This window comes from Barbatula barbatula (assembly GCF_947034865.1).
Source record: "Barbatula barbatula genome assembly, chromosome: 10".
NCBI classification, from domain to species: domain Eukaryota; kingdom Metazoa; phylum Chordata; class Actinopteri; order Cypriniformes; family Nemacheilidae; genus Barbatula; species Barbatula barbatula.
Genome location: NC_136773.1, coordinates 24,351,761 through 24,364,260, shown reverse-complemented (window position 1 = coordinate 24,364,260; position 12,500 = coordinate 24,351,761). Strand labels below are relative to the sequence as shown.

Here is a 12,500-nt window from a genome sequence, read left to right as displayed (position 1 = left end):
TCACACCCTCCTACACTCCTACACCCCATCAAGATCATTCACACCCTACTACACTCCTACACCCCATCAAGAACCTTCACACCCTACTACACTCCTACACCCCATCAAGAACCTTCACACCCTCCTACACTCATACATCCCATCAAGAACCTTCACACCCTCCTACACTCCTACACCCCATCAAGAACCTTCACACACTCCTACACCCCATCAAGAACCTTCACACCCTACTACACTCCTACACCCCATCAAGAACCTTCACACCCTCCTACACTCCTACATCCCATCAAGAACCTTCACACCCTACTACACTCCTACACCCCATCAAGAACCTTCACACACTCCTACACCCCATCAAGAACCTTCACACCCTCCTACACTCCTACACCCCATCAAGAACCTTCACACACTCCTACACTCCTACATCCCATCAAGAACCTTCACACACTCCTACACTCCATCAAGAACCTTCACACCCTACTACACTCCTACACCCCATCAAGAACCTTCACACCCTCCTACACTCCTACACCCCATCAAGAACCTTCACACCCTCCAACACTCCTACACCCCATCAAGAACCTTCACACCCTCCTACACTCCTACACCCCATCAAGAACCTTCACACACTCCTACACTCCTACATCCCATCAAGAACCTTCACACACTCCTACACTCCATCAAGAACCTTCACACCCTACTACACTCCTACACCCCATCAAGAACCTTCACACCCTCCTACACTCCTACACCCCATCAAGAACCTTCACACCCTCCTACACTCCTACACCCCATCAAGAACCTTCACACACTCCTACACTCCTACATCCCATCAAGAACCCTGCGTTGAGCAAACCAGTGGCGCCTTGTGTTGCCATCTCTTCTGTGAATACTTGACTGATTAATGAGAAGAAAAAATGACTACCTTCTCTCTTCTCTCAACAGGTATTGTTCTGGCTTTTGTTGTAACTTTAGCACCTATCATTGCTCTTGTATGACACATTGCTTGCCGAACTCTTTGTAAGTCGCTCTGTAAGTCACATGACTAAATGTGAATGTAAACGGATGATTCTCAACTTAGAATTAAACGAGATGTAAAAGCGTTGCTATGACAACAAGTTGCACTCGCACTCCTGACAAATTAATTAAAATGATTTCTACATGATTTTAAGAGATAGAAAGTTTGTTAGTTTCTACCCTAACCGATGTCATAAGAGTTAAATGAATGTACCATTTTATGCCTTACTGTTTTAGAAATCACTAAATGCTTGTGAACTTGTTTATCTGTCTGCTAAGATTAAAAAATGTGACACAAATTATAAACTGTTCACATTTAAACGCCACAGACTTGATTGAATGTGCAGCTGCTGACGTTTATTCAAATAACAGACGTTGACCGACGCAAAGAATTGTGGGTTATCTCTAGTAAAGAAGGATACAGCTCACGTGTCCTCAGACTTCAGGTGAAAGTAAGTCGCATTAGGAGGGTGCATACGGAGTGTCCTATACCTGCCCTAATGAAACGAGACCGCCTCGATGACGTAACAGGCTTCAAATAAGACCTCCGGAGCCTTACGGAAGGAGACACAGCTGCAGATTTAGTTACAAACTAGCTAGTGGTTACTAAGCCTCTAGTGTGGACTTTACGTTCACATTTAAGAAAGAACTTACGAATGGCTGGTGCAACTCTTCACTGACAGCAAACTCACATTCTAAGGTCAGCAGTCTGATGATGATGATGATTCAAACCTGCACATATGAGAGACTGAAGCTCTGCTCCCTTCAAAGTGCGTATAAATCATTTCTTCTTTGTGAATTTTACTGCGTTTTTGTATTCAGTGTGTGTTGACTCCCATGCTGCAGACCAAATTGCAATACAAATTAAAGTTACTAAGACTATAGAATTGGTTCTTGATCAAGCACCAAGATCAAGATTTATCTCATGTGGATAAATCACAACACAAATCACCAGCGTCTTTAAGTCTTTTATTGTTCAAATGTACAGTAAAAAAGTGTTTACAGATCATTAATATCTCCAGCATCAAATATTGTCTCGTTTCAGCTGATATTATGGTGCCAGATAGATGTATCTATAAGATACACGAGATCTCTCACACACAATATACTCCAGTGACAGTAATAGACGAGAGTACCGCTGTAACATTAGACAGTTGTGTTGTGATTGTGTTCGGCACATACTCCGCTGTCATTTGCATTGCAATCTGCCCATTACCTACATGTATGAACCTTACACGCATTCATACAAGCTGTGCACGTGTCGTTTTCTGTACATCAAAACATATTCTGTTGGCATTCAGCTCTGTACAAAATCTGATACGAACAAAACCAGGACGTTTTGCACTTAAATTGCTATTTTTTTATACAAGGCAACGTTTCGTAGTTTTAGAATAAATACTTTATTTTACATTGATACTGTACGAGTTATTAACCACTTTATCATTTCATATGGACATAAAAACATTAAAAAATACTCTTAAAAGCTGATTATACATGTGACTTATAAAACATCTCTAAACGGCATCAGCATCTGTTCATTTGTTCAGAGGCAACACATTCTCAACGTGACGTGATTTAAAAACACACACGTGCGTGTGTGCGGCTCACAGCATTAAGCGCATTGAAGGACGCGGCTCTTTAGTGGCGCCCCCTGTAGGTGTGGAGTGGGACGGGCCCTCGGAGGAGTCGTGCTGCAGTGCAAGTTTATCCGGAGTGTAGTCGTTTCTTTTCAGATCTGAGAAAACCAAACATTTTCAACGATGATGTCCAGATGAGACGACAGCTAAATCACTCGGTAACCATTGAACTCGCTCACCTGGAAGTTTGAGTTTTCTGCAGCAGGAGTTACAGTGATGTTTGGCACGGAAGTTGCGGATGGCATCATCTCCCAGGTTTGCAGGACCGAAGATCATATCATAAGACCTGTCACGTTCACCGACAGTCAGACATAAAGATTGTAAAACCTCATCACCTCACATGTGACATGTTTGAGAACTCACCCTTTCTCTCCGCTCTTAATGACGGAGGGATCTGTTAGAATCTCGCCCACTCCTGAGGACAGATAAGACATAATATAATGCAGAGAAATATTCACGTTCAACACAATAACCCAAAAGCATCTATGAATGTCTTTTTTTTGCCTGAATTCCTCAATACACACGTCTCTGTAAGGTTTAAAACCTTTCTGACAAATGTCTGACATTAGTGACGCAGGACAGACCCTCTCATTTACACAGAAACATCTGGAGTAAAATCTAGATCTAGTATGATTTCAATAATAACAACAGATCTGATACTACAGAAAGAAACGGAGAGACGCCGCACAAACACTAATAAACAACACAGATCAACATGTGTGTAGACGAACCCTGCAGATCCAGCACAAGCAGCTCTCCTCGTGTGTATTCATACGTCCAGTGACTGAACGCCAGCATGGTCTCTTCCAGCAGATTAGTGGGGACGATTTCATCTCCATTGTTGTTATTGAATTTGCGGAAGTCTCCGGTGATGCATTCCTCGATGGCGAACCACTGACCCGCAGAATGACAATACAGCAGAAAAACCTCCAGGAACCTTCAGCGAACACAGATATTCACTTCATAACATTCATCTGTGTTTATTATCCGTGTATGATGACGGTGATGCGTTACCTGGGGGAGTATGGGATTGTTTTAGGTCTGATCTGATTGAAGGCAAATGTGAGTTTCTGAGCTCCTCTCTGCTGCTGAATTTCCTATAGAGAACAAACAAACACACGTGAATATCTGGAGTTCTTAGGCCCGATCCCAATTCTATTTGAACCCCTTCACCCCCCCCCCTCACCCTTTACAGTGGCAAGGGGAAGGGCTAAAAACGTTCTACTAAGAAGCGGGACACCACTACTACGCTGTCATACATTCCTTTTACTAGGTCACAAACATTCAAGATGCTGCTGTCAGCTGTGGTCATATCAGTTTCGTGGATTACAGCTTTAAAAGGGATCCTGAACTTTTTCGTCAACGGCAGCTCCCTACACACCCTCCCAGGGCGTGAGGGTTTTGATTAACCCGACGTTTGAGATCACAGTCCGTGGATTTCTCCCTCTGTCCCGGCGGGGAATCGGAGGCCGTTCGGGAACAGACAACCCCACATTGGTCGGAGGCTCACAGCGAGTTCTGCTTCCCTCGGCTCGTGATTGCATTCCAGAGACGGCCATGGTTATAATTACACCGCGTGAACACCGGATGCCACGAGACACGAAAAAATACATTAGAAACGCATGAGAACACATTATACATTTGTTCACACCGGATGCGGGACGATGCGATGAACCCATTAAGAACAAGCAGGTTGTCCTGAGAACAACTGAGAGTGAGACCAACAGAAACAAAAAGTTCAGACGTGTGCTAATCCTTCATTTGAAGACACTTGTAGTAATGTAGCTTTGCTTATTGTCGTCTCTTAAGACAAAACGTTGCTCACTCGTTCAGTGTCTCTGTTGTCTATTATCAGGAGGAGAAACAGAAATGTTTTCACATAACCTCTGCTGTGTAAGACACACACTAGAATAACAGATCAAATAACAATAAACAACAGGATGTTTTTTACCCTGAGACAGAGATGCAGGACCGTGTCGTCTTTGTAAATGCTTTGCCAGGTGTTGACCACCTCAGGTAGGAAGGATTTGACGATGTACAGGTGTCCTGGTTTCAGAATGTCGTACTCTGACCAGGTGCAGAGAACTTTTAACGCCCTCCGCAGACCGCCGCCCATCTCCTCTTTACTGAGGAACTCGATCTTTGCACAGAGTCCACGCTGAGCCCATGATGACATGCTGTTATTTATGCTGTTTGGAGAACTTTCCTCCAGTCGATACACAGTGACGGGTTCACCTGCCGAGAGAACGTCACATCACGCGTGAAACACTTCTGCTTTCGCTCGAGTTCATTGATACCAAATAAAGAAACAGAATCCATCAGACTGGGGTGGGCGCTGTGACTGCAGTCTTATAACATGAGTACATTTATGTCAAGGGTCTCGGAGGATCATCATTTGTGATGAAAATTCAGAGAAGAAGATTGTAGAACACAACCACAGTATGAACCATAAAGCATCACATGGCCCAGCCCATCATCAGAACAATACAGAGCAAAGCATGATGGGAAAGAGGGCAGTACTGTGTCTTACCTTTAGGGGGCACTGGGGTAAATGGAATACTCTGAGACAACCGCATCAGGTTATTACGTTCCACCGCTAACACACACGACACACACACACACACAAAGGGCTGATTTCAGTACACATCACAAAAGCTGCTGTCACATGACTGTTTCAAACCTAAAGCATCACATCTGACCCGCTTGAATGACAAGTTTCAATGCGTTTCATCTCGTGCCTCGGGTTTGGATCAGCATGTGTTTGTAGTTTCTGTATATGACACAAACGCACACACCTGAGTACTGATAAGTCTCCATGGGCTTGAAGGGAGAACCGATCGCTGCTTACAAAAACACAAGGAGACAAACGGATAAACAACAACATAAAAAAAAAAAAAGAGTTAAACATATATTTGAACTTGAATGTTGTAATTCATCCTTTTATCCAAAGTAGCGTAAATGAAACAGCTTGGTCATGTCATGAGACGTGTCTTTACTGCATGACATTAGTCAGAACCTGAATGACATCAGAGTAGCAGGGTGATGTCATTACTGTACTAAGGTACGTGACAGTGAAGCAGCAGGTGTGACACTTACAGTCCTTACGTGCACTGAGGTGTGTGTGTCGGGCCGCGTACAGACCCGCTGCAGCTGAAACACACACACACACAGAGAGCGTTCGGGTCGGGTTCACTGTGTGTGTGTGTGTAAATACTTTCAATAAGACACAACACTTACCATTAGAAACATCATCTCCTGCGGTCCTGAAGAAGAGAAGAACACACACAATGATGATAATAACACACCTGATGCACTGCTGATGCTCACTCATTTCATTCTGAACACAACCACACTGTCATGCAGGAATAGAGACGTGTTACTCACAGTTTGCTGGACTGCACTGATTTACCCTGAGAATGAATGACATGAAGATTTACACGTCTGTGTGAATGATGTTTCTCTGTAACACAGGATGTTGTCGTGTTGTGTGTTTGACTGACCAATAGCACAGCAGCTGTCAGAGCCTCATGCCGTGAGATGTCCTCTAATGACACACGACTCTTCTCCTGTTTACTGAGCGCTGAAACACACACACACACACACACACACACGTGACGTGAGAATCTTGATGATTGGACAAGCAGATAGAATAGAAGAACAGCTCGTGTCATGTTTTTGTCTTTTGATTTCATTTCAGTTGTGTGTGTGTGTGTGTTAATACTGTAAATCCTTGTGTGTGTGGTCAGAAAGACAGCGTTTCGGTCTCATCGTGTGGAGGTGTGATGTGTTAACACAAAGTTAATGTTTAAAGGCTTCACTGGTGTTGTGTAATGTTGTCGTTCAAACTTACTGGACTCTGGATGCAAGAACGACAGGTTTCTGTCAAACTCTGTGAAACCGGCGTAAGAGTTCACTGTCCGCATCTGACCCTGTGACACACAAACACAATAATCACACAGATCAATCATCAACAGATAGATGAAATCTGTTCATTTTAGACACCCACCACATCACGATCCTTTCTGGATGGACTGAGCTCCCGTCCGCTAGCCAAAACCTCTTTAGGGAAGGACCTCTGACCCTCTGAATCCTTGTGACCTTCAGAGAAACAGTCAAAGATGATTATGGATTATTAACACAGAGACAAGAGATGCACAGTCAGTCACCGTGTGAAACGTCTAGTTTGATCTCTTCTGACAGCACCAGCACCAGCCCAGTGTTAGTCTCTACCACAACAACACACAACACAACACATTCTGTTCTCCCAAAGTCCCGATTCAGAGTCCCTCCAACAAACCACCGACAGACCGAGACACCCGTCTCACCCTCTAACCCACACAGGGTCATGCAGACAGGCGGGCAGTGGGTCACGGGTCATGGTTAGGACAGGGTTATGATCTCTGGACCGAACCCAAACCTCTGTTCCTCTGGAGCGGGCGTCTGCAGCGGTCTGTTGTCTGCAGCGCTTCGCCTGTCTGGGGTTCCTGGAGCGGATTATCACGAGAGGGTCGAGCGATTCTGTCGGGTTGCTCGGTGGTCACTGCTTCCTCTACTCTAACCTCATCATCATCATCAGTAAAGGCCGGATTCACGTATCCCTCGCATGTGGGTTCACACACGACCACCACTGGGTCGCCCTCCTCTTTCTCCTCTTCATACTCACCCACAAAGGTCCCAAACTCCACGGCGGGGTGCAGCGGCTCCGTGCGGCCAGTGTGAGGGGGCGAATGCGTCCGCGAGTCTGCGAGCTGTGTGGGCGTGCTGACGAAGAACGTGGCCGTTCCAGCCGGGGCACTGATGAGACTACAGGGAGCGCCGGCGTTCCCCTCGCGCCACCCCGACTGAGGAGAGCGTCTTTGAGAATTCCTGAGCGAGCGCGTCTGCGGTGCAGCTTGACTGGATGATCCTGCCTCGGGTGCCAAAGGAGCGCTGTACCTTCCAGGGCTCAGAGGAGGCTCGGCCTCGTGATGCTGTGTTCTGTGTTTGGCTCCGCCCCCAAACAGCGAGTCCGCTATGCTGGTGGCGGGGGGCAGGAAACCCTTGCTGCGCCGCAACAGAGCGCTGGATTTGGAATGTCCCGTAATGTCACTCGGGCCGGGCCCCAGGTTCTTGGAGATGCTGAGCTCACGGGTGATCTGGTTGTGGACTTTGCTGGCCTCAGATGCCCGCTGTGCCGTCAGGGCCTTCAGCGTGTCCACCGTGAGCGCGGAGAGATCCTGCAGGTGTCCGATCTGAGAGTCCAGAGTGTGCAGAGATCGCTTAATGAAGTTCACTTTGTTCCCGACCTCCTTCAGCTGAACGCACATCGTCTCCACCCTTAAAAACACAAGCAGGCACAATTTATTCACATTATCGTCGTGTTTCAGAGGAAATGTTGAAGGCTAAATGCATTCTACACTGAAAACACTTTGGTTAAGATCTGTGAGCTGCGCTTTAACAACCTGTCAGATGTGAGTCGGATTCTCTCTTCACTACCGGAATGAAAGTGATCGTCTTTCTCATGGAAGTACGTCTCCACACACTGTTCCTCAAAGTCGTGAAGCTTCTTCTGGTCCTCCTCTGTCAAGAAGAGTTCTGTGGAGAACATCGAGATCATGTTAGGGACGCAGTGAAGAAACACCCATGGGACGAGAGCCGGACGTCACTTACTCGGCCCGTAGGTGCCGCTATCCTTCTTTCTCTTCCTGCAGATGGACGACAGCAGAGACACCACGTGACTGAACAGAATCAGAGGGGGGGGCAGGATGGGTTTGTCATGATACGCCAGGATGAAATGGTATCGCTGGTATTTCCACACCAGGTTTGACATGGACTTCACCTGCAGGTACACGTTACTGCAGAAACAAGAGCAGGAAGATGAAGAACTGAAAGAGAGCGATGTGGATGGACGGACGGACGGGTCACTCACTTGAAGAAGGCAATGAGCAGATTGACCATTAGAATGTACTGAACGAAGAGATAGACGGCCTGAAGCAGAGGAGTCAACCAGACGCCCGTGGTACACAGATCTTTAACACTAGCATCGCTGGAGTTTGCACACACTGTTAAAACACACACACACACACACACACACACATGACTGTGGTTTGTTCTGAATCAATATGGTACAAATGTAATAAATAAATAAATGATGTGTTGAAAGCAGAGGTTAGCTCACGGCTAAGCCTAAATGTTGCACATGAATAAACGGAGTGGAAAACACATCAAACGTACCGTCAATCTCATAGGCGTACACTTCCCCGTACATCATCCAGTACGGCTGGAAAACCACATCTTTGGCTAAAGTCCACGAGGGTTCCTCGTTCGGGTACAATATGGCTTTACGAGGAACTCCGTAACTCAGCAACACAACCGCCATGATGACCACGATATAAAACATGTTAGCCACCTGCAGAAAGAGTCCAACACACATGAAGAACTCATCACACAGTGACACAAAGAAACCGCTGACTGGACAACTCACCATTTTCCCGATCATCATGACGTACGGTCCGGCGTGCTGATTGACAGCCAGAATATCCAGCAGCCGCACGTACCAGAAGATGATATTCAAACAGTAGACGATCCGGCCGGCAATTGACACGTTTTTCACCCCGAAACGCAGACCGAATCCCACGAAGAACATGAGGATGGCCAGAAAGTCAGAAATATTGAAGTAATCTGTAAACCAGACTTTAATCTTCTGACCGATCTTTCCTCCTTCTGACATGAACATCTATCGACAGAAAAACACACATTCAACTTCTTCAGGTGGGAGAACAAACATGCAATTTTTTGGTGTGTGTGAAAGTTTCGACACTTTTCTGTGTTTTCTGTACAGTCACTATCACACAGCTCATTGTCACGTTTGTTCTCTGAATTTCAGAGTCGATCATTACACATGAAGTTTAAACATTCAGCTGACGATTGTTGGATTATAACAGATGCAAAAACAATGCAATTACACATTTCTGACATGCCTCAAAAACATCTAAACACACACGTACCTCACGTAACTTCTCCACAGCCAGTGTAAAGATGTAGAGAATGACGACCCATTCCTGAGGTGATGGAAGGGACTCCATTTTCACCAACACCACAAATGAATATAACATCAGGTAGCCGATATAAAAGAGCTACGACACAAACACACAGTTGTCAAAATGACAATATATACTGTACGTTCTTCATGCATGAATTTAACACTACACATCACATGTGAACTCATGTTCCTCTCTACTGCACCTCTCACATCACATGACAACCTCTAAAAGAGTTCTTCACCACATTCACACAAACACCTGTCAGCATGCACGCACGCACGCACACACACGCAAACGCAACTAAAACACACACACACACACACACACACACACACCTGTCAGCACGCATGCACACACACACAAACACCTGTCAGCATGCACGCACGCACACACACACAAACGCAAGTAACACACACACACAAAAACAAACACCTGTCAGCAGGCACGCACACACGCACACACATGCAAACACAAGTAACACACATGCATACACACAAACGCAAACACAAGTAACACACACACACAAACAAACGCAACTAAAACACACACACACACACAAACACCTGTCAGCATGCACGCACGCACGCACACACACGCAAACGCAACTAAAACACACACACACACACACACACACACACACACACACACCTGTCAGCACGCATGCACACACACACAAACACCTGTCAGCATGCACGCACGCACACAAACGCAAGTAACACACACACACAAAAACAAACACCTGTCAGCAGGCACGCACACATGCACACACACGCAAACACAAGTAACACACATGCATACACACAAACGCAAACACAAGTAACACACACACACAAACAAACACCTGTCAGCACGCACGCACACACACAAACACAAGTAACACACATGCACACACACGCAAACACAAGTAACACACATGCACACACACGCAAACACAAGTAACACACACACAGATAAACATCAAAGAAGCTTTCAGACACTTAAGTAGCGACTTTTCAAACAGACCTGAACTTACCATTCTGTGTGTGTGCGTGTGTGCGTGTGTGTGTGTGTGTGTGGGGTGTTAATGCAGTGGGTTTATGCAGAGATGTGTGTGCGTCTGATAGTATCACAATGGGAACCGATTCAGGGTCACTTAAAGGAGCCAAAGGCCTCAAACACACACACCAAGAGAGAGAGAGAGAGCGTGAGAAAGCAGAGATACGTACCGTGTTGAACCAGAACTTGACGATGGGAGCGTGGTAGAAAGCGTAGAACTTGCGTGTGATGGGTAAGCGGCGAGAACGAACATGGACCTCAGATTCACTTTTGATTTCTGCATTGTCATTGGTACGAACTTCCTTAAACACGTCCTAACACACACACAGAAGTAAAAAACTATCTCATGAAGATTCTTAAATGTAGTAATGGCGGTGTGTGATTTTACCATCTGGATGTCATCAGGGTTTTGCAGGTTGTGTTCGCTGTCCTCCATGCTCTGATGGGCGTCTTGAGACTGGGGAATGTGGGACATCTCAGCTTTGGTCTTGTACTCCAGCAGAAGGATTGCCGGTGGAACGAGGATGCTCAAGATCACCTGACAAACATCAACAGCATCATCAGTACACGGCAGTATCACAGACACGAGCCGCCCGCACATCAAGGGATCCCAGAGGACCACCGGCAGCAGGACCTCTCACCTTGTACCAGGAGTTTTTGCGCATGTTCAGTCGTCCCATCCACATGTCAGACAGCAGCATCTGTGTACAGGTGTGAGCCACGAAGGGGCGGAGTCGAGACGACACGGCCAGCTTCAAGCAGGTGGAGTTGCTCCAGTTCTTCAGCTCGTACGTCAGGAGCTTCATTGCCATGGTCTCATCCTGCCTGAACGACTGTTCCAACAGATCCACCGCCAGCGTCCCGAACTCACTAACAGGGACACACCAGCGTTAGAAGAACACCTGCCAGCCGTTAGCGTGTACTCACGTCTCTCACGCACTCACTTGGAGTATTCCTTCAGCTCCTCTGAAGTGTCATCTACCACGTCGCTCTTCTTGGCCTCGTAGCCCATGGAGCGCAGGAGTTTGCAGGCCACTAGAGCTTTGGCCATGGACTCTTCTCCGTGCTGCCAGAAGAACAGAGACATCTTCTGTCTCTTCATCAGCACGGCCCACACCAGCAGTTCATTGAAGGGGTACGGAAAGCGTCGGGTCTCTGGGTCGTCGATGTCCACCACCTCCTCTTTGCTCTTTTTCTTCTGCTGCTCAGAACTCGAGTCCGGCTGAGGAACACCAGCGCAACACGTTAAAGCAGACACACAGTCACACACAGACACTCACACACAGACACTCACACACAGACACTCACACACACACTCACACACACACACACACACACACACACACACACACTCACACACACACACTCACACACACTCACACAGACACACACACACACAGTCACACACACAGTCACACACACACACACAGACAGTCACACACAGACACTCACACACACACACTCACACACACACACACTCACACACACAGACACACACACACACACTCACACACACAGACACACACACAGTCACACACACTCAGACACACACACACACACACACACACTCACACACTCACACACACAGACACTCACACAGACACTCACACAGTCACACACACATAGTCAGACACACACACAGTCACACACACACAGTCACACACAGACACTCACACACTCACACACACACACACACACACAGTCACACACACACACACACACACACACACTCACACAGACACTCACACACACACACACAGTCACACACACATACTCAGACACAAACACA

At 46.6% G+C, this 12,500-nt stretch overlaps 1 protein-coding gene across 5 annotated transcripts in view; it reads right to left on the bottom strand.

Annotated features, from left to right (window-relative positions):
- Positions 1 to 1,972: 1,972 nt before the first annotated feature.
- trpm7 (transient receptor potential cation channel, subfamily M, member 7) overlaps positions 1,973 to 12,500 on the bottom strand; it is a 24,877-nt gene continuing 14,349 nt past the window's right edge. Inside the window, exons 16-40 of one of the 5 annotated variants that reach the window (XM_079465251.1) lie at positions 11,656 to 11,933; positions 11,353 to 11,581; positions 11,100 to 11,249; positions 10,882 to 11,025; positions 9,641 to 9,769; positions 9,118 to 9,369; positions 8,868 to 9,042; positions 8,563 to 8,695; positions 8,304 to 8,488; positions 8,096 to 8,228; positions 7,072 to 7,970; positions 6,661 to 6,752; positions 6,505 to 6,583; positions 6,155 to 6,234; positions 6,039 to 6,064; positions 5,892 to 5,917; positions 5,751 to 5,804; positions 5,450 to 5,497; positions 5,185 to 5,250; positions 4,606 to 4,889; positions 3,669 to 3,751; positions 3,386 to 3,591; positions 3,018 to 3,069; positions 2,834 to 2,940; positions 1,973 to 2,752 (exon numbers count right to left, since the gene is read on the bottom strand). In XM_079465251.1, coding sequence (XP_079321377.1) covers positions 2,622 to 2,752; positions 2,834 to 2,940; positions 3,018 to 3,069; positions 3,386 to 3,591; positions 3,669 to 3,751; positions 4,606 to 4,889; positions 5,185 to 5,250; positions 5,450 to 5,497; positions 5,751 to 5,804; positions 5,892 to 5,917; positions 6,039 to 6,064; positions 6,155 to 6,234; positions 6,505 to 6,583; positions 6,661 to 6,752; positions 7,072 to 7,970; positions 8,096 to 8,228; positions 8,304 to 8,488; positions 8,563 to 8,695; positions 8,868 to 9,042; positions 9,118 to 9,369; positions 9,641 to 9,769; positions 10,882 to 11,025; positions 11,100 to 11,249; positions 11,353 to 11,581; positions 11,656 to 11,933 — 4,041 coding nt within the window. In that variant the 3' untranslated portion in view covers positions 1,973 to 2,621. The remainder of the gene's footprint in view (positions 2,753 to 2,833; positions 2,941 to 3,017; positions 3,070 to 3,385; positions 3,592 to 3,668; positions 3,752 to 4,605; positions 4,890 to 5,184; positions 5,251 to 5,449; positions 5,498 to 5,750; positions 5,805 to 5,891; positions 5,918 to 6,038; positions 6,065 to 6,154; positions 6,235 to 6,504; positions 6,584 to 6,660; positions 6,753 to 7,071; positions 7,971 to 8,095; positions 8,229 to 8,303; positions 8,489 to 8,562; positions 8,696 to 8,867; positions 9,043 to 9,117; positions 9,370 to 9,640; positions 9,770 to 10,881; positions 11,026 to 11,099; positions 11,250 to 11,352; positions 11,582 to 11,655; positions 11,934 to 12,500) is intronic. The other 4 variants (XM_079465253.1, XM_079465254.1, XM_079465252.1 and 1 more) reach the window with 4 other exon arrangements.